General features: G+C 42.6%; 1 protein-coding gene across 3 annotated transcripts in view; it reads right to left on the reverse strand.

The window, feature by feature from the left end:
* The window catches only part of ADAMTS18 (ADAM metallopeptidase with thrombospondin type 1 motif 18), a 153,912-nt gene extending 130,336 nt beyond the window's left edge, over positions 1-23,576 (reverse strand). Inside the window, exons 1-3 of one of the 3 annotated variants that reach the window (XM_028840641.2) lie at positions 23,039-23,576; positions 22,851-22,938; positions 19,727-20,043 (exon numbers count right to left, since the gene is read on the reverse strand). Coding sequence is in view for 1 of the 3 variants with exons in the window: in XM_077986920.1 (XP_077843046.1) it covers positions 19,727-20,043; positions 22,851-22,938; positions 23,039-23,128 (495 nt within the window). In the remaining 2 variants the exon portion in view is untranslated. Of the gene's footprint in view, positions 1-19,726; positions 20,044-22,850; positions 22,939-23,034 lie in introns of all 3 variants that reach the window. The other 2 variants (XM_077986920.1, XM_077986921.1) reach the window with 2 other exon arrangements.
* Positions 23,577-25,652: the final 2,076 nt, after the last annotated feature.

Here is a 25,652-nt window from a genome sequence, read left to right on the forward strand (position 1 = left end):
CTTGGCTCACTGCAACCTCTGCCTCCTGGTTCAAGTGATTCTCCTGCCTCAGCCTCCACAGTAGCTGGGATTACAGGTGCCCACCACCACACCCAGCTAATTTTTTGTATTTTTAGTAGAGATGGGGTCTCACCATGTTGCCCAGTTTGGTCTCCAACTCCTGACCTCGTGATTCACCTGCCTCAGCCTCCCAAAGTGCTGGGATTACAGGCAGGAGCCACCGAGCCCAGCCAGTGCCCAAAGATTTAAGCATCATTCTGGGTGTGTTTGTGAGGGTGTTTCTGTGTGAAACCAACATTTGAATCAGTAGACTGAGTAAAGCAGATGGCCCACCCCAGTGGGTCTCATTCATCCACTGGGTGGGTCTCATTCATCCACTGAAGGCCTAAATAGAGCACAAAGGCTGAGTAAGGAAGAAACCCTGTCTCTGAGTTGGGATATGCATCTTCTGCTGCCTTCTAACTCAGACTGTAGCTCATACCATTGGCTTTCCTGGGTCTCCATCTTCTCAATGAGTCTTGGGACTTCTCAGTCTTCATAATGCATGAGTCAAATAATATTATAATAGTATAATAAATTTCTTTTTTGAGACAGGGTCTCATTGTAACCCAGGCTAGAGTGCAGTGGCACTATCATAGCTCACTGCAGCCTGAAATTCATGGGCTCAAGCAATCCTCCTGCCTCAGCCTACAAAGTAGCTAGGACCACAGGAGTATGCCACCATACACAGCTAATTTATTTCTTTTATGTTTTATAGAGATGGGCTGTATTAGTCTGTTTTCATGTCGCTAATAAAGACATACTCAAGACAGGGTAATTTATAAAAGAAAGTAAGTTTAAGGGGCTCACAGTTCCACATGACTGGGGAGGTCTCACAATCATGGAGAAAGATGCAATGCACATCTTACATGGCAGCAGGCAAGAGAGAATGAGAATCAATCAAAAGGGGGAACCCCTTATGAAACCATTAGATCACATGAGACTTATTCACTACCATGAGAACAGTATGGGGGAAACTGCCCCCATGATTCAATTATCTCCCACCAGGTTCCTCCCACAACACAAGAGAATTATTAGAGCTACAGTTCAAGATGAGATTTGGGTGGGGATACAGCCAAACCATATCACAGGGTCTCACTATGTTTCCCAGGCTGGTCTTGAACTCCTGGTTTCGAGCAATGCTCCCGCTTCCGTCTTTAAAAGCTCTGTGATGGCAAGTGTGAGCCACCATGCCTGGCCCTTATAATGCGTTTCTTTACACACTCACACACACATATATTTACGTGTAAAAAAAGAACTTGTTGATTCTGTTTCTATGCAGAATTCTGGCTAATATGCACCCATTCGTGCTCATTCTAGCAACAAGAATAGACAGAGAAAGGAGGCACACCTGAAGACCACCCACTACCATTTCCCTAAACTGAGAATTCTTTCTGTAGAATAAACGCCAACTGCTCCTCATTTCAGGTGTTCCTGAGAAAACCCTCCCCTACTTTTTGGGCCTACGGAAGCCAGGACTCAGCAAGAGAATAAAACATTAAAACTAAAGACAAGCTCTAACTCTCCAGCTATGGAAGAAACCACCTCTGGGGTAGAGCATAGAAAAATCTTACTCCTGGGGTGATTTATCCTGCCTTTCTGTGGAAATTGCCTGCTTTGGTGCTAGCATTGCCACCAGCAAGGAAAATTTGTTCAAATCCATTTGAGTAGAAATACAAGTTAACTAAAATTTCTGATACACTAAATGTGACCTCAAGTCAGATACAATTTGTTTTTGAATGCCCACTGCTCTGAATTATTTTTGTCACTCAACCCCTCTATTAGGGAAGGGAAATTTATAATAGTGGGATATTGGGTTTTAATTTCCCAACCATGGATATTTTTTAAACTATAATTGCTTTGCTTTCTACATATGTTATTTAGTATACTTAAACATGTTATTTAGTATAGCTATTTAGTATAACTAAGAAAGTTATTACAAAAACAAGCTATAAGGCTGACACTTAATAAAGAGGTTTCCATTTGAAAACAATAGCAAAAGTTAATTAAACTAGCAAGTTTTAACCAAACACAATTAGAAGAAAATCAACATGTACATTCTGAAAATTTTCAGAACATGACCTATTTCACTTATCTTCAAAATAAACATTTAATTCAGTCTCTTTATTTTAAATTCAGTTTTTGCCATCAGAATTGTACAATTTTCCGTACAATTACTCAGATGACTGCAGTAATGAATGCTGGGCAGGTGAAAGAAATACAGAAATATAATGACATAGAAATTTCTGCATAAAAACTATATGACCCATATAATGGGTGCATATTATCCAGAATTCTGCAGAGAAACAGAACCAAAGTAAGTATATAATGGCCAAGTGCCTCCAAACCAAAATACCAACCTGTCCACACTAGAGTATTCAGCTGAAAACTGCACATTCTCTGAAACTACTGTTTGGAAGACAATTTTAGCAAACCAGTAAACACAAAGGGACTATTCTTCTACCTGTTAGATTTCACTGTATCTGTTAGGGAACTTCAGGGTAGGAGATGGCTATACCTGAACTGCCCAACACAGTAGCCATTACCGGACACTTGAACTGTGGCTGGCCTGAACTGAAAGTGCAGTATGTATAAAATGCACACTGGACTCTGAAGACTTATGTGAAAAATAAAAGTATTTCATTAATTTTTGCAGATTATATTTTGAAATACCAGTTTTAAGGTACTGAATTGAAATATAATACCAACATAAATTTTCCCTATTTCTTTTTGCTTTATTTTTTCCTATGGCTACTAGACAATTTAAAATTATATAGGTTGACTTGCATTATAGTTCTACGGTACAGCACTAGCCTGAAGCAAAGAGGTGGTAGAGTTCCACACATCACAAAAAAGAAATAGGGGATTTCATGGCAGAAAAACAAACTTCTGTTGTCATTATTTAAAAATAAAAATCTACTGCACACTAAAATTAGATTCATTCAAATAAACATCTTCAAAGACACAAATGAACTGCATATGAAGGTTGAGCAATGTAATCCATCAATAAGAATTCTTGGTTTACAACATTACCCCACATGTCATCATCCAAACAAATCAAAGAAATCAATTAAAAATGGTTATAGAGTGTGAAGTCATCCTGTAAGCCAACCATGAAGCCTGTCTCCCTCCAATTGCTCACTGACAGGCACATAATGCGCTCACTTGTATTTTCTACTTTAAAAGTATCTGCAGTTACTGTTGGCAGACACAGAGAGGTGAGTAATAACAAGACAACTGACATAGAAAGTAGTGAATCAACAAGACCAATAATGTATCCAAGATGCACTGTGAGGAACAAATATTGACAATGCTAGATGCCATAATACTCTGTGCTGTGGGCATTGCACTCAATAAAAGTTGATTCATGAAGTGTGTAGGCAAATTGCCCGTCGCATCTACCTGTCAGCCAGTATATGCTCAATGCGCTTATTGCACTATGCTTGCCTGTTTCCTCCATGAGACTAGGAGCTCTCTGCAGAAAGTGTCTATAACTCATTCATTTCTATCACAGTTTGGACTTTCACTTCAAAATGACAGAAACTAAAGTTAAACTAGATTAACAGAAAAGGGGAGATGGGTTTATGCATAAAAGACCCGCAGTACTTTAATTTCAGGCATACTTGCGTATCACAACTATGACCACCTACTCTCAGGGGGGCAAAATGGTTGCCAGCAACCCTGGGATTATCTTCCATCCTCTTTGTTACCCCGAGGTGTCCCAGATTTTGATTTTCACTTTCACTGATCTTGTTGCATGTTTATTTCTGAACCAACTAGTATGGATCAAGGATATCTGATGTTCTGACCAGTCAGTATGTAAAACATGTCACCTCCTCACAGTCTGCATGGACTTGAGGAAGAGGTGGGGAGGGTAGATCCTAAAGGAAAGATTCAGTGTTATCAGATGACTGGAGTAATGAATGCTGGGCAGGCGAAAAAAAAAATCATAGGCGGCCACTGTCATTTTTGAGTCCCCACATAAGACACAACATTGATGTATTTCCCAATGGATAAAAAAATGACAAATATCCAATGTATGATGCATTTCAAACACAGAAATAATTTATCTATTTGTAAATTGCCCGGATAATTATATACATTCACGTAACAAATGTTTATTTTGAGTGCCTATTATTTGCTAAGGATGACTCCAGCCACTGGAAATACAGCAGTGAACAGCAGAGATAAAGCCTCAGCCCTCATGAAGCTGATATTCAAGTGGGCAGGCAGAATATGCCAGGCAATAAACAAGTCAGTCGAGCACTGGGCAATTAATAATACAAAGAAAATTATAGCAGAGAAGGGAGGTGGGGAGTGATGGGAGTGTCAGGGAAGATCATTCTGGAATGACAGTATTTGCATAGAGAACTGAGGCAAGAAAGAATCAGATGGATATTTGGGGGAAGAGCATTCCAAGTGCAGTCACTGAGGCAGGACATCTGGGGATGTTGAAAGGCAGTGGAGCCCAGCGGAAGAGCTCAGTGGCATGCACAATAATGGAAGAGATAGGAAGTTAGGTCCAAGGGGCTTTGTAGGCCATGATAAGAAATCTGGATTATATGCTGATATGGTTGGGCTGTGTCCCCACCCAAATGTCACCCTGAATTGTAATAATCCTCACATGTCAAGGGCAGGGCCAGTTGGAGATAACTGAATCATGGGGGTGGTTTTCCCCATACTGTTCTCATGGTAGTAAGACTCAGGAGATCTGATGGTTTTACAAATGGGAGTTCCCCTGCACAAGCTGTCTTGCTTGCCACCATGTAAGATGTGCCTTTGCTTCTTCTTTGCCTTCAGCCATGATTGTGAGAACTCCCCAGGCATGTGGAACTGTGAGTCCAATAAACCTCTTTCCTTTATAAATTACCCAGTCTCAGGTATGTCTTTTAACAGCATGAGAACAGGCTGATACATATACTATGCTCAATGTAAAGCCATTTCCTGGTGGAGAACAGGAAAATGAAGTCATCTCACCACTATGAGAAGAATAAAGAGACAGAAGAGATGAAAGAGTCATTAGAGAAGAAGCTGCTATAGGAATCCAGGTGAGACATGAGAATGATTTAGAACAGTGAGGGTAGCAGTGGTAAGAAGAGGTCAGAATTGGGCACGTTTTTAGCTGATCCGTGAGCAATGAAGTTTACATGGCCTTGAGCATAAGATCACCTGGTATTTATATATTATGAAGGGAAGATTCAGTTGCTTACACAGTTCGCCCTTTACAAATTAGTCTCATCACTTATTTGTGTTCCCATGGTCCTTTACAGATACCTTAACTAAAAATATTAATTTTGTTGCAGCATCCTTATGACACCATTATTCCTCACCCTCACATTGAAATGTCCAATAATTTAGGAATCAAACTATCATTTTGGTATTCTTATAGTCTGTCATAATGTGAAGACATATACTAGGCTGAGGAAAATGTTTTAGAAGTGTGAATGGGAGGATAGGTGGGTGGGTGGGTAGGTGAGTGGGTGTGTGGATGTATGGATGGAAGAATGGAGGAAGGCATAGAGGAAAAAAGAAGAAATGTCAAGTTGTTAGTTACCGGCAGCTAGAAACACAAGCCCAAAGTGACTTAGACTTTGCTTACCTTATATTTTATAAAGATATTGAGAAATTTAGAACATGCTGCTAATTATATAAATGCCAATGTACTACTCACTGTCACCTGCCAGGTCTATTCAACAAAGGGATGGCAGAGAGGTTAAATGATTAGGTCAGCTGGTGAGTCTATGCAGATGGGAGAATTAGGTTCCATGTCTTACAATCCAATTACAAAAGAGCTCTTTGCTTCTTCAAGTATGGCGACTATTTTTAAAAGAACTAAAGTGTAAGTGGCCCAACTACATACAATAGAGAGAAAAACCTAATAAACCTTTCCAATGTTCTCAGGCAAGGGCACACATTCACAAAACACAGGAAACATCCCTTATTTCATTTTCAGAACAGCTCATCGCTCCTGTTCTTACAGGTCAAGAGAATATAGAGGACATTTAACTTTGGTCTTAGGTCAACTGCAAAAGCCCAGAAACAGAATCCACATTTCAAATCTACATCCATGTGGTTAGGCCCCCTTCCTCATAAGAATGCAAGGGTGAATTTTATTATAAATATATCTCTGTTTCTTTAGAGATTCAGTCATTTTCAGGAGTCTGGGTTGTCATGCTGTGAAATTCAAAAGCAAATACACATCTTTTAAAACACTCCCAGATGGGTATTCTGCTGCCATCCAATCGACTCCCAGCCCCCACACACCATTCATACGTATTCTCAGCAGCTAAGTTCCTCAAACATAGATTACCTGAAATCATTATTCATAATGACAATGAAATAAACAACAGGTTACTCTGAAAAACAATAAACTCATATAAATGCACTATGGTAAAGAATACAGTTTGTGATTGTGCCCTATGAATAGTTCTCAGCTGGGGACTACTGTGCCCCCAGGAAAGATACTAGGCTATGTCTGGAGACATTTTTAGCTGACATAACTGGGGGTTGCTACTGGAATCTAAAGGGTAGAGAAGCCTGGAATGCTGCTAAACCTCCTACAATGCACAGACATGCCCTGCATAAGAAAGAATTATCCATCCTAACAAACCAGTATGTCTCCAGACAGCTTCCCCCAAGAAAGAATTATCCATCCGAACACATCACGAATGCCCTATTGACAAACCCTGTGCTAAACATAACAATTTCCTAAGCAATTTTAAATAGTGAATATCTAAGAAATCTTGCTTCCTCTCCTTGGGCTTACTGTCTTACAAATCATTGAAAAGATAATTTAAGATGGCCATGAATCTGAAAAGGGAAGGGACTATTTGGTGAACACCTGCTAAAGAGTGGGCACTATAGATATTTTCTGTATTTGTTTTCTATCGCTGCTTAACAAATCACCACAAATTCAGCAGCTTAAAAACACCCAATTATTGGCTGAGTGTGGCAGCTCACGCCTGTAATCCCAGCACTTTGGGAGGTCCAGGCAGGTGGATCACGAGGTCAGGAGTTCGAGACCAGCCTGGCCAACAGGGTGAAACCCCGTCTCTACTGAAAATACAAAAATTAGCTGGGTGCGCGGTGGCAGAAGCCTGTAATCACAGCTACTCAGGAGGCTGAGACAGGAGAATTGCTTGAATCCAGGAGGCGGAGATTGCAGTGAGCCAAGATCGTGCCACTGCACTCCAGACTGGTTGACAGGGCAAGACTCCATCTCAGGGGGGAAAAAAAAAGTTATTAATTCACAGTTGTACAAGTCTGAAGAGTGGGTACAGTGTGACTGTATTCTCTGCTTAGGGTCTTCAGGATATCACCCAGGCTGCATTCTTTTTTGGAGGCTCCAAGAAAGAATCCACTGCTAAGCTCACTCAGGCCATTGGCAGAATTCACTTCCCTCTGGCTGTAGGACTGAAGCCCCCTTTCCCTGCTATCAGCTAGACATCACTCAGCTCTGACACCCCCTTCTCACCCCTAGAGCCCCATGTTCCTTGTGACATGGCCTCTTCCATCTCCAAAGTCCACAATGGAGAATTTCTCATATGCTAAACCCCTCCAGCTATGAACCTCTCTGACTTCTTCTTCTCTCTTTGACTTCTAGACCCAATCAAATTTAAAGGCATCATGTAATTAGATTAGACCTACCTGGAAAATCTTCCTATCTTAAAGTTTACCGATTTGCAGTAATGGTAACATCTGTGAAAACTCCTTCCCAGAAATTGACTAAATACTAGGAGAAAGTGTTGGTGCACTGGGAGCCAGCAATTTTGGGGGCTGTCTTAGAAGTTGACCTCGCCAGGTGCAGTGACTCATGCCTGTAATCCCAGCACTTTGGGAGGCAGATGAATCATGAGGTCAGGAATTCGAGACCAGCCTGGCCAACATGGCGAAACCCTGTCTCTACTAAAAATACAAAAAATTAGCTGGGTATGGCGGCGGCGCCTGTAATCCCAACTACTCGGGAGGCCGAGGCAGAAGAATCGCTTGAACCCAGGAGGCGGAGGTTGCAGTAAGCCAACATCACGCCACTGCACTCCAGCCCGGACAACAGTGCGACACTCTGTCTCAGATTAAAAAAAAAAAAAAAAAAAGACGTTGACCTCCTACATTTTAGACACATTATCTCAATTCTCACAATACACCCCTTCGGAGCCCTTTTTTTTTTTTTCATCTCCACTTTACAGACGAGAAAACCAGATTCTCAGACAATTTGATAATTTCCCAAAGGTGGGTGAAGGGTACGTGGGAACTCTCTGTATACACGCAGCAACTAGTAAGTCTAATTATTTCAAAATAGTATGTCCTCAAAAAGTCATTTCTCCAAGATCACATAACTAGCATTTGAACATACCATCCTGCCATGTTAAACTGTGACACCACCATGTCTAAGATGATTGCATCTCCAAAGCCCACAACAGTTACCTAGCCCAGGGTTTCTCAAACTTAACTGTGCTTTAGGACTACCCTGGGGAGTCTTTAAAATAACACAGACGTTTGGGCCCCGTCCTCAGACATTCTGCTCTAATTGTTCTGGGGTGAGACCTGAGCATAAGCATCTGTGTTTTTTAAAGCTCCGTGCACTAAGAATCACTGTTCTAGACTTATGTGCTAGTCATACACACCAAGGTTAAACATGTAATATTAAACAGACATTAGTAGTTGTTTCACACACAAAAGAAACTTTTTACAAGAATAGAATTCAACCTACTCCAATGCATGTTACTGGAAAACAATGACAAAAGCATAACCCTGTGACAAGATGTAGAGATATTCATTAGCATATTTAAAGAGTGAAAGTGCATTATGGTAATTTTTTTTTCCATTATGTCTCTTCACTGCATAAAACAGACTTAGACTCAATAACTAAGGCAGGAGGGAAAAAAGACTGCATGAAGTATTTACCCACAGAAAATTAATTTTGAGTAACACTTCATTTACCTCCTAGAAGACGCAAAGTTAAATAGAAAAAGGAGATGAGGAATTGCAAAATCACAGGGTGAACCCATAGACACTAAAAAGTACTCTGTTGTAGGAGAACTCGGTAAATCAGCAGAAAGATAATCTCCTTTTACCAGCTTATCTCAATCCCTTTCAAGTGCCGTCTCTCAAATAAGGGTGTGCACATAGCTGACTTGTAGTAAATTAGAGATGTGCACTATATAATTTATATTAGAAAGCATGCCCCCTTGACTTGTAGTGGTAATAAGGGCAGATAAAGTATTCCCAAGCTCAGCAGCATGAATAAGCAATCAAAGGAATTCAGCTGAAAACGAAATCCTTAGATCCTTAGATACATCAAAAGCATCCCTTCAGGAGAGGTGAGCTTGCTGTCCAGACAGAACACTCTCACCAGACTTGTATTATGGTATTTGAGTGTATTTTGCCCTGTAATTGGATAGAAACCCGTGGGAACAGGCTTTCATGGGAAAAACTTGATGTGACTGAAGAGGAGGAACTCCTGGGTTTGTTCACAGAGATGTGTACAAAGTCCAAGCAAATGTTTTTGGTCACGAAAGCCTTAGTGCTATCATTAGACCTGTTTATATTTAGACTTCAGATATTTATCAGTACCACTTTCTCTTAAACTGTTTATTGCTGATGGTGGGAAACCATGCAATTTCACCAACATATAGGGTCTGCTGGAGAGAACTATTCTAAACCACTGCCCTAGGCTCATGGAAAACAAGGATGAAATGAGTTCTCAGTAGCTTTGCATGTTACACAAGCAAGGTATTAATGATGGTGATACTGGGTGACTAACGTCAATATTGGCAAGCCATATCTGGCTATAGCTAATGTCCCATATGTATTTGACATGTCAGCTTTTCACAAAGTAGGTCTCTCTCTCCCTACCCTCCTCATAAAACATACAATTGCATGCAACTAAGAAGGGTCATATATCTCCATGTTATTTTCAGCAGCATCACCAACAAAATCCTGGAAATAAACATTAATCAGAAGAAAATAAATATGCAGCAATTAAAAGAATAAGATAGATCTATGGGTAGTAATAAAAAAAAAACTCCAAAATATACATTGTTTTTAAGTAATCCCTCTTCCCCCACCAAAAATGATGTTTGGCTAATGCAATTTATGTATGTTTTAACCACACACACAACTTCCAGAAATAATAAGCTCTGATTTCATGAAGAGTGTCCAGCTGAAAACTGTGCAGCCCTCAGTTTGCTATGCATCATTCCAGACCTGCTTCTGTGCATTAATTCACAGATCAATCCATAAATAAAAATATGGTTTAGTCTTGTTGGGATACAGAGACAAATTTAGTGTGATCCTCTGAGGCTTGCAGATAAGTGAGAGACCATATAAAGCTCTCAGCCCCACACACTTCTTCTCAGGTATTATATAGGGTCCAGCTGCGGAGTTATTGCTGAATAAGTCACAGGAAATGCCAGGTACCCAAGGAAGTGATGAAATCCTCATCTAAGGTGGCCGCACATGCAGAAGGAAGCCAGGCAGAAGCAAGAAGAGCCGAGAGAAACAAAACAGTGGAGACATCATTGGATAGCTTGGATCTAGCCTTGCTGAAAGCTAGCCAATCCTAGTACAAGGGAGGAAGGAAGAGATGCAGGGAGATGGGAAGGGAGGGAAAGAGAGAGAAGGGTGAAAGAAAAAGAGGAAGGAAGGGAGGGACAAAGAAAGGAGGGAGGTGGGGAGATAGGAAAAGAAGAAAGGAGAGAAAAAAGGAGAAGGGAAGAAAGGAAAGAAGAAAGAAAAGAGGGAGGGATAGAGGAAGGAAAGGATGAATTAGGAAGATTATTCCAGAGCCAAAAAGAATGCATATTTTGTATGTTTAACATAGCCTGAGATGGAGTTTTCTACTTACAACTGAAAGTCTTATAATATATAAACAAGAACCATCTCTACATTTTGATTCACACTAGCCACCCCAATTCCCTCCTTAGAATACCCACCAGATCATGCTAGTCTCTGCATTGACAGTTTCACTTACATGGTGTGATGCTTTCCACAAAGCAAAAACAACTCTCCCAGAGAGGTTCAGCCAGTCCCTTTTCCACTGAAGGTCCTGTTCAGACACCTTGAGGACAATGACTCTGAGTCCCCCATATGTGAAGCTTGTCTTTCCTTTATTAAACTTGAATCCCTACGCTCCACCCAGGACCTACTGAATGTTCAGAGGTGGAACCTATACATATATATATTTTTCAAGTGCTCAGCTCCTCTTAAAGTGCCTTACTAAAAAGATTGCTACACCTCAGACGTTAACTACTTATAATGCCAGCTCATAGTTAAATAGTCTAAAGACCTCCCTCTGTGTTTTAGCTGAATCTCTTCTCAATGGCTCCAGTGTTCATAGCCAGAGTGCTTAATAAATATTAACTGTTGTGTTTTTATCTAGGCTGAGACTCTTTTCTGCCTGTGGGTTATAAGAACTGTCAGTAGTCAATTCTGAAAAGTCCTTTGCAGAGGAAGGTGTGCAATAATGATATTTAGTACTATATCATTATCACAACTGATATTATTACTATGTGCCAGGTTGTGGTAATGATATTGGTTGTGGTAATGATATAGTAATAATATCATTGTAACTATGCACATAGAATATTTTTCTTTCAATTAAGCATCCATAGCCCTCATGGGAGAAGTACTATCATTATCCCCAGCTTATCACTGAAGAAATAAAGCATAGTCAGGGTGAAGAGTTTTCCCTGTGTTGTGTAGCTAGCAAAGACAAGAGATGGAACTTCAGAGTCTCAGCCCAAAGACATTACACTATGCTGCTTCGTCATACACGCATTGATGCAAATCATTATCTATTTGTTGATACTCCTCTTTGATTCTTTTTCTCTCATTTTATGTCTTCAGTTTATAAAGTAGCGGTTATTTTCCCCTCCCACAAGATCTCCAAACATTCCCGCAAGGAGAATTGCCAGTATCAAAGGGTTCATTTCCTGTTCTGACAGGGCTGAACTTTAAAAGGCCTTAAGGCAAGACAGGGGTGGTAGCTGGTAAAGAGAGAGAGAGGGGTTGGGCGCGGTGGCTCACACCTGTAATCCCAGCACTTTGGGAGGTCAAGATGGGCGGATCACAAGGTCAGGAGATCGAGACCATCATGGCTAACACGGTGAAACCCCGTCTCTACTAAAAATACAAAAAATTAGCCAGGCGTGGTGGCGGGCGCCTGGAGTCCTAGCTACTCGGGAGGCTGAGGCAGGAGAATGGCGTGAACCTGGGAGGCAGAGCTTGCAGTGAGCCAAGAACACACCAGTGCACTCCAGCCTGGGCAACAGAGCAAGACTCCATCTCAAAAAAAAAAAAAAAAAAAAAAAAAGAGAGAGAAAGAGAGAATATGTGTGCGTGTTGTGGGTGAGTTCAATGGCCATTTCCTTCCCAGACCTTCTCCTAGTTCAAAGTTAAGACTAATCAAGCACGGAGCTTCCACTGAGTACCAAGCTCAGCACTCATAAATCTTCACAGTCTTATGAGAGAAACAGAGGATTACCATTCCCACTTTACAGATGAGAAAACCAAGGCCCAGAGACACGAAGGAAGCCCAATACTTACAACACAGGACTTGGGGAGCCTGATGTCTTAGTGGCCATATCCAAAAAGGCAGACAGGCCGGGCGCGGTGGCTCACGCCTGTAATCCCAGCACTTTGGGAGGCCGAGGCGGGCGGATCACCTAAGGTCAGGAGTTCAAGACCAGCCTGGCCAACATGGAGAAACTCCATTTCTACTAAAAATACAAAATTAGCCGGACATGGTGGCGCATGCCTGTAATTCTAGCTACTGGGCAGGCTGAGGCAGGAGAATTGCTTGACTCCGCGAGGCAGAGGTTGCAGTGAGCCGAGATCACGCCATTACACTCTAGCATGGACAATAAGAACAAAACTTTGTCTCAAAAAAAAAAAAAAAAAGGCAGGCAGCATAGGCAGGAAGGATTGGCCTTTCAGCCTCCCATGTGAGGCCCCTCAAACTGGCCTTAGTCACCTTGGGGTCCTGCTCTCTGGCAAGAACCTTGGCTATTCTTTTTAAAAAGGAGGCTGATCTGGCATTTTGCTACAAGTTTCTTATGAGCAAATAATTCTCTTTACAAATCATGTCTTAAGAGGAGAGAAGCCAAAACAAAACAACAAAAACTTTTTACCCTTTCTTAATGAATTGAGCCTAAGAAAACATCACTGATTTCAGTTAGCCTGTCTCACAAAACACGTAAATACAACCCAGTGTAATCCTTAACTTCACGTGATCCTCTCAAGTGACCGAAAAGCTCCAAGGGGGTATATGTAATTCAACAAACCCCTACTAACTAACAAGGCTCTCCAAAGCCTCCAAAGCAGCCGAGCCTAGTTTCTTTCTGCCCGCCATGGACGAAGGTCATTCAACTTCAGCCCTTTTATGAATGGAAATCAGCTTTTGTAAAGACTGTTTGGCAGGCAGTGACCAGCAACAGACAACTCAATGACTGAGCTTTCTGAGTCATAAAATACTTTTGAAAGGGGGAGATCAAAGCGTCCCTACCGCCTATTGAAATCCAATTGCTTCCAAAGTTCTGCAAGAACCCAGGCTCTCTGGAGAATGGGTCACTGCAGTCATAGTCTAAAAAAGGCCACCACTAAAAAAAGATACAATGGGGACATTAGGGCAGCCAGCCATGGGGGAGAAACGCCACTTACGGTTTAATTGTTGGGGACAAAGAAAAGAGAAATAAGGGTAAACCGAGTGACAAAATTGGATGATGCATCAGGAATTGAGGCTGGAGGGGGTTCTCATGGCAGCCTTGATCACGGTACATACTGCACTCAGAGTGGCAGATGCAGTGCTAAGGCTCGATAGTAATCAGACACCAGGCAGAAGATCCAAGAGAAACAGCAAAGCAGTCCACTACTCTTGCCAGCTGGGCCTTCACTGAAGTTATTCATCAATGGTAAACTCACCCATGTATTACAAAGCTGGGCAGAAATGCAATATGAGTGACAGTTTTTGCATGTATTTTCATTCAATCTTCACATGAAGAATGGAGCTTGGTTTAGAATTTCTTAAGCAAGGGGTGCATTTCCCCAACAGGAACACATATCAGGTACAAGTACAAATAATCTCAGATTTAGAAACTGCTGTTTTAGGGTGAACCACAGAACACTGGTACAAGGTGTTAATGGAAGTGTGATTCAAAAAGAGGAGGAGTGGGCTGGGCACAGTGACTCACACCTGTAATTCCAGCACTTTGGGAGGCTGAGGCAGGTGGATCACCTGAGGTCAGGAGTTCAAGACCAGCCTGGCCAACAAGCTGAAGCCCCATCTCTACTAAAAATATCAAAAAAATTAGCTGGGCGTGGTGGTGGGCGCCGGTAATCCCAGTTGCTTAGGAGGCTGAGGCAGGAGAATTACTTGAATCCGGGAGACCGAAGTTGCAGTGAGCCAATATCATGTCACTGTACTCCAGCCTGGGCAAGAGAGTGAGAATCCATCTCAAAAAAAAAAAAAAAAAGGGGGGGGGGTTTGGGGAGGAGTGGTCAAACTAGTATGGAAATTCCACCTTTTGGCACTTCACAATGCATATTAGTGTATTAAAACGTATGAAATCTGTTAAAGATGTTTGTTTAGCTTCCTTTAAACCTCTAAATTTTCCGTAACTTGTGTGACCATAAAGCACTTATTCCCGGAGCATCTCTTAACAGATAAAAATTAATACATAATATTATAGTATCTCTTTTGGGAACCATTGTGTTGACGTTTTTCACGTCACCACCAAACTGTGAAGAGATGCTCCTTGGAAAAAAAAAAAAATTCATTGACCAAAGAAGTTAGGGAAACTCTAGGTATGAACAGAGTTAAACAGGTGTCTTTAATATAAGACATTTCTGACTAGTCAATATGCTAATATGCATTGTACAGCTCAGAGAGGTGGCATTTTGGCAATAACTTGACCAGCTCCCCACTTTTCTAAAACCACACTCTGTAAACTCCTCGTTCCAGTGTTGAGTCACAGCTTGGTTCACAATAAAAATCGCAATTTCCAGGTCTAAAAGTATTGCTCCATCCTCTCCCCTAGATTGTAACCTCTACAACCTGGATCTAACATCCATCTTGTTGGTAAGCTTCATCCACCATGCTCTCAACAGTGCCTGACACACTAGAGGCTAACAGTTGTCGAATGAAAAAAGGATGGGGTGGGGTGTGGTGGCTCAAGCCTGGTAATCCCAGCACTTTGGGAGGCTGAGGCAGGAAGATTGCCTGAGCCCAAAAGTTCGAGGCCAGCCTGGGCAACATGGAAAACCTCACCTCTACAAAAATTGGCTGGGTGTAGTAGTACGTGCCTGTAGTCTCAGCTACTTGGGGGGCTGAGTTGGGAGGAATGCTTAAGCCTGGGAAGTTGAGGCTCCAGTGAGCCATGATTATACCACTGTACTCAAGCCCAGATGACAGAGTAAGACCCTGTCTCTAAAAAATAACAACAATAAAAACTGATGAGTCAATGTGTCTTTCTAACAAGTTCCAAAAATACAAGCATTTTCACTAAGTGGTTCTCAGATGTTTGTATGCATCAGAATCATTTGCAGAATTAAAAATACGCTTTCCTGTGCCCAGCCTCCCCGAGTTTCTGTTGTGGACAAAGAAATGCACATTTCCAGCCCTTCAGGTGAAGCTATCATAGTTGATCACACTCTGATAATCACTGTCCTGACAAAAAGGATCACTAAGACTATTTTTGAGCAGCAAAATTTCTTAGATCTCTTAGTACATAGGAAGAAAGACGCAAGTTTGTTCTGTTGGAAGACAAAATTTAAAAATACAGGTAAAAATTGTAAGACTGTGGTTGAACAGCAAGATGAAGAGTCTTCAACAAGGTCATGACTTGCTGGATGTAATGACTTTCTCATCCCTGTGCTAGTCAGAGGGAGGCTGGATACAGCAGAAAGGACAGACATGGCAGATCACGATGAGATTAGGTTAATCTGTACCTCTGAGGTTCTGGGACAAAGGCTGCAAATCCCAGTACCTTCACAGATTATAAGGCCACCTGGTATAGAAGACAGGGGTGACCTTTTCTAGGTTGCATGTATAAAAGCATTCAAAAATTTTAAAATAATCATCGCTAAACATAACAGTAGGCAGTATTTACTCCGGGAAGTGTGCAATCCTGTTTCATGAATTATTCCAAGTAACAACCACCTCAACTCTGGAAGAAAGTGAGACCTGTGAGTTGGCAGGGGAGGTGGGTGCATTTTAAGAAATTATTACAAATATTTTAAACAGGTTAATTCTGAATTATTAAGACAAATTCTCTGCTAGGAAAATTTTAGCTGGAGTATGTATGCATGCATGTCTACTTATATGTATGTGTGTACATATGTATTCACTATTATAACCATTCTACCATTTTTCACTTTCTTTGTGGACTTCTCTAGCAGTCAAGATAATGGTAGATTCCTATTAGTACTTTGTCAAATCATTTAAAGGTGACATTGCTTTCCTAATATACACTGCATGCACACGAGAAAATTGCTACCACATCCAAAAGGATCCTAAGGCCAGTGGTCTGGCCCCACTCAGAGAAACACTGATATATAAACTTCAGGTGAAAAAGTTTCATCTCCCAGTCTCATTCATCTTTTCTCAGTCTCTGTATTAACAGAAGAAGAGTGGCTGTCTCTCCTGGCATGTTAACTCGATGAGTCTCTCCAACAAGCTTGTTAAAGGCTTGTTCCTTTTCTGAACTCTTGAATCTACTATTCTGAATCCATTACTATAGTTGCTAATTAACTCTAGAGGAGTTATGAACCCCTGATTAGCCAAAGAAGCTGAGCAATGTCTATAAGAAAATGTAAACAAAAAAAATGCATTCAATTTCATTAACCATCAGAACAATGTAAACTACACCCATAATGTGGTACTACTTCACACCTATCAATCAGAACAGCTAAAGTGGAAAAATAGGCAATATCAAGTGTTCAGGAGGATTTGGAGCAACTGGAACTCTCATACACTGGTGATGCGAGTTTAAATTAGCACAACCACTTTGAAAAGCTGCTTGTCAGTGCTCATTAAAGCTGAACATACACAGGTTGAGCGCCTCAACCCAAAAATGTGAAATCTGAAATGCTCCAAAATCTGAAACTTTTGAGTACTGATATGACACTCAAAGAAAATGCTTATTGGAGCATTTCAGATTTGTGCATTAGATGCTCAACCAGAATATATTCTGCAAATATTCCAAAATCCTCCCCAAATTGAAAATCCACAACACTTCTGGTCCCGAACATTTCAGATATGGAATACTCAATTTATACATACTCTGTGCCTCAACGACTTTATTCTTAGGCATGTGTCCAAAAGAATGTGTCCATAAGTTCATCAAACTGCATATACAGGAATGTTCAGTCATACCAGCCCCAAACTATTGGTACGGGTATAAATTAGTTCAACCATTATGGAAAGCACTATGGCAATTTTTTGAAGAGCTAAAAGCAGAACTACCATTTGACCCAGCAATCCCATTACTAGGTATGGGAGGAACATAAACCATTCTAACATAAAGACACATGCATGTGAATGTTTATTGCTGCACTATTCACAATAGCAAAGACATGGAATCAACCTAAATGCCCATCAGTGACGGATTGGATGAAGAAAATGTGGTACACAGACACCACGGAATACTATGCAGCCATAAAAATAAACGAGATCAGGTCTTTTGCAGGAACACAGATGGAGAGGAAGGCTATTATCATTAGCAAACTAATGCAGGAACAGAAATTCAAATCGCACATTCTCACTTGTAAGTGGGAGCTAAATGATGAGAAGTCATGGACACAAAGAAGGGAACAACAGACACTGTGGTCTACTTGGAGGTGGAGGGTGGTAGAAGAGAAAGGAACAGAAAAGATAACCATTGGGTACTGGGCTTAATATCTGGGTGATGAAATAATCTGTACAACAAACCCCTGTGACATGAGTTCACCTATGTAACAAAACCTTCACTTATACCCCTGAACCTAAAAGTTAAAAAAAAAATGGATAAAAGCATTGTGAAATCCTCATAAAGAAAAATTTATGATTCTACCCATGTAAAATTTTGATAATATTAATCTATTACCATGAGATTATTAATATGAGACAATTGATCAGATTTCTCATCACTCACAGAGTGGAGTCCTGAGAGTGTTAAACATGAGGAGGCTAAGTTTTGCTGAAAATAGAACAGCTATAGGGCAATTATTCCTGCCAGGAACTGCTATAGCACTTTCCACATAAGAAATCATTGAATCCCCACTGCCCTGTGATGCAAACTCTTGTTATTCCCATCTTAGAAATAAAGAAACTAAGGCATAGTTAACTCTACTTAACACAGAGTTAAATAATTAGTCCAGGGTCCTATGAGTAAATGCTGGTGTGAGAATTAGAACCTGGGCAGACTGCTTTTAACTACTGGTATGTGGAATGAGATAGTTTAAGCCAGTATGGTGGGTTGTGTAAACTCCTCCTTTAGGATACTGGAAATAGACAGAAGAAAGAGAAATACAGAGGGGATGCTAAATAAAGACCAGGAGATATGCCACAACAAAACAAACAAACAAACAAACAGAAAATCAAGATATAGTCATGTGTGCATACACAGGGGCACGTAACCATGTAATAATATGTAGGTCATTGGTGAGCCACGTTCATCATTTTAAATAGACCAAAGAAAGAATACCATGATTGTGGTTGTAAAGAGAGGTTTTAGCTAAATTTAAGGCCAAAATAGGGGTAAAAAATTAAAAAAGTAACTGAAAGTTTCAACTAATGAAGAACATGGGGGTCCTCATTCACCCGCACCCAAGCCACATCTTGCTTTGTGCCATGATGTACCATGTACATTACTAACTACATTCTCATCTGGGTTTTCTCACATTTTCCTTCTTCTGGCCATGCCAGAGCATAATTGCCGTGTGTCTCAACACACACCAACTCTTCTGTCAATTCAGGACACTTCTCAATCACAACACAGAATGAAATCAACCCAGAACACCATTTACCACCTCGTATATTTGATTGAATCCTGAGAAGAGTATCATTTACAATGATATTCTTGGCCTGGTGCTCAGCAGATGAGGATTACATAGGCAGGAAATAACGCTTGTCCCAAATGCTTTTAAAAGGTTCTGCTTCCCTGGATGCCACATTGAATCCTGCCAGCCCAGGAACACAGCACACCACATTCTAAAAGGATGTCTTATGTGAGCAGGACACCAGCAACAGATTAGTTCAAAGAAAACAAAGGGCCTCCCTTCAGCAAAGTGAAGGTTGATCTTACCAGGGCTGCTGAATGCAATTTTGCATTGAAATACAGTTTTCCCATTTTAAAGCCATGTAGACGCATGCAGCTTGTTAGATTTATAGAATGCCTGGTCTCCCAGGACATTACAAAGCGAATGGCATCCATCAAGTTAATTTCCTTGGGGATCATCTCAAACATGGAGAATGAAAAGTCCCAGACCATTAAACATCAAAAGAATGTTCTAAATGGTAATTAAAGTTCTATTATATTTTCTTTTTCTGGGAGCAGATTAGATTAATTCAATTGAGAATATTAGAAGTATCAAGGCTGACAGTGTGAATGTGTGGACTTGGCTCGAAGAGCACTTATATTGCAGACATCTGTTCACTCAAGTTACACAAAACACGAAAGAGGGAGCTCAACTCAGACTGGGGTGAACTTACCAAGCCAGCACACGTAGACACAGCGACAGAGGAGGAGCTGTCATTTCTGATAAATCCCTGATAGAAGCATTGCTGCACCTCGGGTTTCTGAGTCTCTGAAGCACCATCTTTTCCAAGTACCTGGACAATAAAGTGACTGCTCAAAATCGCCGAGGGCTTAAGTTCTAAGTGCAGTTCCTGTCCAAATGCTGAAAATCGGTAGTGCAGGGAGCTTCTGGCATTCTGCGCCGATCGCTTTTTCCTGCCGTTGTGCAAAATGTCGTGTGAAATATATGACCCGGCTGAGTCTACTTCTACTGGCGTGACAAAGACATAATCTGCAATGGGAAAAGTTTAGCTGTCAGCACCCAGAGCCCACAATTCCAAATGGTCACTTTCCAGCAGGCTGGCAAAGAGCAACACAAAACTCAAAGATATCTTTGTTCCTGTTGCCTTGCACCTAGATCAACTATAATTCAGAGCAGCACAGGAAGCAGAAGATCTGTCTCTACAATTAACTCTGCCACAGTCATTTCTACAGGTGCTCGAAAGCCAATCATGATTTTCATGAATTTCGTGGATGTCCGTGGAAAAATGTAACGCCTCTCGTCTGGAGAGAGATTTAGAATGTTCTTTTGATGTTTAATGGTCTGGATCTTTTAATATATTGGCCACAGAGTCATGTATATAAAATTTATTTTTTTGGAAAATAAAGTTAATGAATATGAAACTACAAAATCAGGAATTTTCTTCAAGGAGGTTAATTTATCTGTGCTTAAACTGAATTGGGAGAATTTTGGCAGAGGCAGAGTTTACACTTCAAGTCCTAACTCACAGTGTGGGGTAGCTTCAGATGATATTTCAGATCATTAACAAGCAAGAGCATTTTCATATTTCCAATATTATTTGTGAAAAGAAAACTCTGGCACTTGTATCACTCTTAGCATTTTTACTGTGAGCTTTCACAGGGATGATCCCATTTAATTGTAAGCATAAAATACAGCACATGCACAAAAATGCCTCAAAATTCTCAGAACCCTCCTATATAGTCTGATGTATAAAATTGCTCAGGCATGTTGGTGGGGGAGTGGCTTATCAGGGGACACCTGGAAAGGCATGTTTAAAAATACATTCACCATTGCTCCCTAGAGCAGCACTCATTGCTGAATGTTCCAAAGAGGAAGAGCTAAAATCCAATCTGCTGTTTGAAAAGCAAAGCCAGCACAGTGTTTTCTTTCACCAAACATTGAAGCTGAAAAGCATCATCCCACAAAATGATTTGGAATATGCCCTCTGCACATTAAAAACACTCCACATTTCCACTTCCGACGCACAGAATGGGAAACTACTTTGGAAAGTGTTTAGAAAGATGTTGAATAACGATGAGGTATGTTTGAGTCACCTGGGTCCCCGGTTACTGGAGGAGGAAAAGGAAGAATTTCCCTTTCCCCTAAACAGTCAACAACTTTCCCCCTCCTCCAAAACAAACAAACAAACAAAGGAAAAGTGGAGCCCCGGTAGCTACCAAGGATCAATGAGTGATGGCCTAATTAGCTTCACATAAAAAAAAAAAAATCTCCCCAATAGACAATAATTTTCTTCTGTTTATGAACCATCTGTGACTCTTATTCCTTGGGCAGCTTTCATTTTTATATTCTTTATGTCCTCCCACTCCCATTTTTCTTGACTTCGTCCTTTAACTAAAAATGCTATAAAATTGACACACATATTTTAAAATAATGGGGGGGGGGGAGTTTTTCCCTTCTCTTAACCTTGAAAATTTGAGCCAGACATACAATATTTTTCTTCTCTTAAAAATCTGATATATTGCTTTAAAGGGCTGTGGCTCTTGACTATGTGCAAGTCCTTAGAGAAAGTCTACCTCCTCCTCCTGTCAAACTAAAACTTAACTATGAAAATGCTTCCTGACATATGCAGAAGTTTGTTTCTCACCGTCTTGTCCCAAATTATATGAAACTCTGCCTGCTCTTACTTGGAAGGCTCTGCAGGCACGTTATCCAGCCAGCCTTCTACGGAATCAGCCATCAAGGTCCCCCAGACACCTGCTACCAGCTTGTTTCCAAGGGGAGAATAACAGGCTATTGGTTACATTCAGTCCTTCATAGAAGAAGGGCAGTCAGTGTCCCCTGTAAAGAGTGATCTCTGATCACTTCAGGAGCTGAGTAAGCGTAAGGCCTTTACAAAGTGGTGGCTGGGTTGGACATGGCCTCCAGCCATCTGATCCTGATATAAGAATGAGAGGTGGTTTTAGAAACTGCAGCCTCTCTGTGGGACAAAAGGTGAATCCCTTCTGCATGACTCCATCCTGCCCCACTCCCCATCATGACCTCTTTACCCTGACAAGAAAAGGAGATAACCTTGCAAAACTAAAATTTACAGAATTCTAAAGAACCGAGGTTGAACAGTAAGGTTTTCCTAGACGCGTTGCGTCAGGAATCAGCTGTTCTCCTGCAGCTGATGGGAAACAATCAAAACAAGGATTTCCCTCTGCGCGCCACTGGGAAGTTAATAAATGACAGAAGTGAGGGATGTTCTAGGAAGTTTGTGGCTGCGCGACGTCAGAAAAGATAAAGGACTCAGAGACCTCAAGTCACCTGCTTTCCTCTCTCTAAAAGCAGCCTTAGGCATCCGTGAAACAAGGGAAGCAAAAAGGAAAGAAAAAAGAAGAGATAGAAAAGGAACAAAAGTGGAGAGAAAAATAAGGAAAGATGGAGAGAGGAAAGAGGCTCACATTCTTTCATCTCCCACTAAGAATTAGCTTCCCCCACCAAGAGTTAGGAGAGGGAGGAAATAAGTAATTCCTTAGTTAATATCCACCTCCCTTAGAATTTCTCACTGCAGTTAAGGTTTTTTTTTGTTTTTTTTTTGTTTTGTTTTTTTTTCTTAACAAGCCACCTGTGAAGCAGAGTATTTTCTTTTGTGTGACTTGCAGCTTGGGGCATTGATTCTTTTGATAAGTTCAGTCCTTGCCAACCTTCCCCTCTCTCCAAATAGGAACCATTTCCAAGACAGCGCACACCTGCCAGGTTAGGGGGTGCACTTTTCCATCTTTTCTGTTTTTGGGGGAAGGAAGCGACAAAGTGCTGCGAAAGGCCCTTCTTGGGGGTGGGGGGCAAATACGAACCATCATTTAATCCGCTGGCGCCGCTGCTGCTGTCACTGGCTAAGGCCGCGGCGACCGACGCACAGCAGAGGCAGCACAGCTGGAGCGCCTGCAAAAGAAAAGGTGACATCGCGCGTGAGGGGCGCGGTGGGGCTGGCGTCGGGCGCCCTCTGCCACCCGCTCTCGGAGCTCCGCTCGGCGGCACCTGCCTTAGCCACGCGCCCCAGTCCCGCCGGGCCCCTCGGCGGGCCCGAACCCGCGGCCGGGAGGGCGCACGCGAGCAGGAGGGCGCACTCCATGGTCAGGTGCGGGCGCGGCGGCTGCGGGTGGCCAGACGCTGCAGGCGGAGCGCACTGGCGGCGAGCATTCTCTCCGCGGCCCCAGAGCTCGGCGCCCCAGGTGCGGCTCCAGGTGAGAGCCGCCGCCGTTCACATCGCAGCGGAGGCGCGCTGGGACCTCCCCTCCTCCGGCTGCCTGAGCGCCCTCCCTTCTCCCGGCGCGGGCCTGCCGAGCTGCCCTTTGCGGCACCCCAGGGGGTGCAGGGTGCTCCCTGGGCCGGGGCTGGAGCGCAAACGGCTGAAAGACTCTGTCGGTGCCTGCCCGCCCGTCTGTGAGTCTGTCTGTGTCGGTGTGAGCGTCTGAGGCTACGGGGAAAGCAGCGCCAGCTGGCTCCCCCAGCGCGCCGGAGCCGAGCGCCCGCCTCTCCACCGCGCGGTGATTGGCGACCAGCGGCTCCCGGGCTCGTCCGAGCCCCCGGGCTGGTGCAAGGGCGTGGGATTCCCGGCTCCAACTCCGAGGGAGGGGGCGAAGGGGGCGGGGAGGCTGGATGGGAGTGATGGGGAGGGAGGGACCGACAGCCGTGAGAAGGAGGGGAGCGCCCAGGGTCAGGCTTGGAAAACGTAATTTAAGCGCACTGGGGAGATGAGTTCAGAAGAGGAAAGGCTCAGGTGAGTGGCACGACTTCTTCGCTGTCTGTGCAGACTTCTCATTTTCAACTCTTCTGGCAAAGAGTCAAGATAGCGTCCTCCACACCTCCTAAGTGCTGGGAGCTATCCCCTGCTGTATCGCATTTGCCTCAAGCCCTACCCTTTTCAGGTGGGAATTAGTAATTCCTTGATAAAGATGAGGAAGAAGAGGCTCAGATGCGCACAAGATAACCTAGCTTCCCAGAGTCAGCAAATCTGAGGCAGCCCGGAGGACCAGAACAATGAGCCTGTCACTGTCTACAGCATGTAAAAACTCATGGCACGCGGGGGCCTCCCTCTTCTCCCGGGTCTCTCCCTCTCTTCTCACGGTGACCGTGCTTCCCACTCTTCGAGACTGAATCTTGGCCCCAGATACCCAAACCCACAGAAATCAGTTATAACAAACAGTGCACGCCATCACCAGGAATGTGCATCCAGTTTGCTGTGTGCCTGTTCATTTACTCAAGACATTTATTGGATCCTTTGATCCCTGTTTGCAGAGGTGAACAAAATACATTCTCACGGGCCAGTGGAAACGAATCTGATTGGATAGCTCGACAACAGTAATAGAAGCAAAATGAACACAAATACTAAAAGGAAAAGAATAGTCTCCTAAATTAGATGGCAGCAGAATCTAATTTAGATGTCTACACACACACACACACACACACACACACACACACACACACACACACACACACACACACACACACACACACACACACACACACACACACACACACACACACACACACACGCAAGGCATCTCTTAGGCGCTGACACTTAAATAAGGCCAGAGAGTGGATCGGTTTTACGAGGGAAGAGGGGAGTAGGATCTTGCATGTTAGGTCAGGGGGCACAGCAGAAATGAAGATCTCGAGGTAGTTAAGTGATTGCCACGTGAAAACTGTTACAGGCCAGAGGAAGAAGCAAACACAGCAGTTGCTAGGTCAGCTGGACCTTGTAAGCTGGGGCGAAGCACGTTGGAAGTCATTAGATTTAAATGAATGGGGGTTTGTGTATGTGTAGGAGGCAACATCACGTCCAATAAAAAAATAATGCGAATCATTTTTTGAGCAAGGGTAGGGATTGGACGCGCTGAGGCAGGGCCAGAAACAAACTAGGCAACTGTTGCTGGCATGAAGGGGCACAATGACAGTGTCTTGCTGGGACCAGGGTAGTGGCAGTGGAGGTAGATGTGTTACTCTACTCAGTCCTGTGGGTACTGAAATAGTTAACATGAGGTCCATGTCAAGCCTCGATTAAGTGATAGCTCCATACACATAGTCGGTTTTATTGAACACGACCGGGAAGAGGTAAACCCCGGCTGCAGAGGCAGAGAAGGTGATATGTCTGCCTAAGGAACATGAGGCAAGTCCTCACAGAACATCAGGGCTAAACAAATCACTTGGGTTTCCCTACTTCATCTGTTTAAGCTCTGTGGCCCCTGTTTTATAATCTGTAAAATAGGAATCAGCATGCTACATCAAAAGGATAGCCTAAGGGGTAAGTGAATGTATTTTTCGAAGCACATTATAAGTGGACTTTAAGAAGTGATGATGGTGTATTTCTGTGATTTCATCCATCCTATGTCAAACTTGAATGTATGTCAAAATCACCTGTAATGCTAGCTTAAAAATGCAGATTTCCAGGCCACGAAGCACTGTGATTCTGACTCCATGGATTTGGTGTACGGCCCAAGCGTGCATTTGCAGTAAGCACTTTTGGGTGATTCAGATACAAGTGACTTAAGTGCTTTATGTGATTCCGTGAAGAACTGGACACCATAGGAAACTGGACGTCGAAGATGTGCAGTAAAACACTGCTGGAGGTCACGTCACCAAACAACAGGCTGAAT

The sequence above is a fragment of the Macaca mulatta genome, chromosome 20, assembly GCF_049350105.2.
Source record: "Macaca mulatta isolate MMU2019108-1 chromosome 20, T2T-MMU8v2.0, whole genome shotgun sequence".
NCBI classification, from domain to species: domain Eukaryota; kingdom Metazoa; phylum Chordata; class Mammalia; order Primates; family Cercopithecidae; genus Macaca; species Macaca mulatta.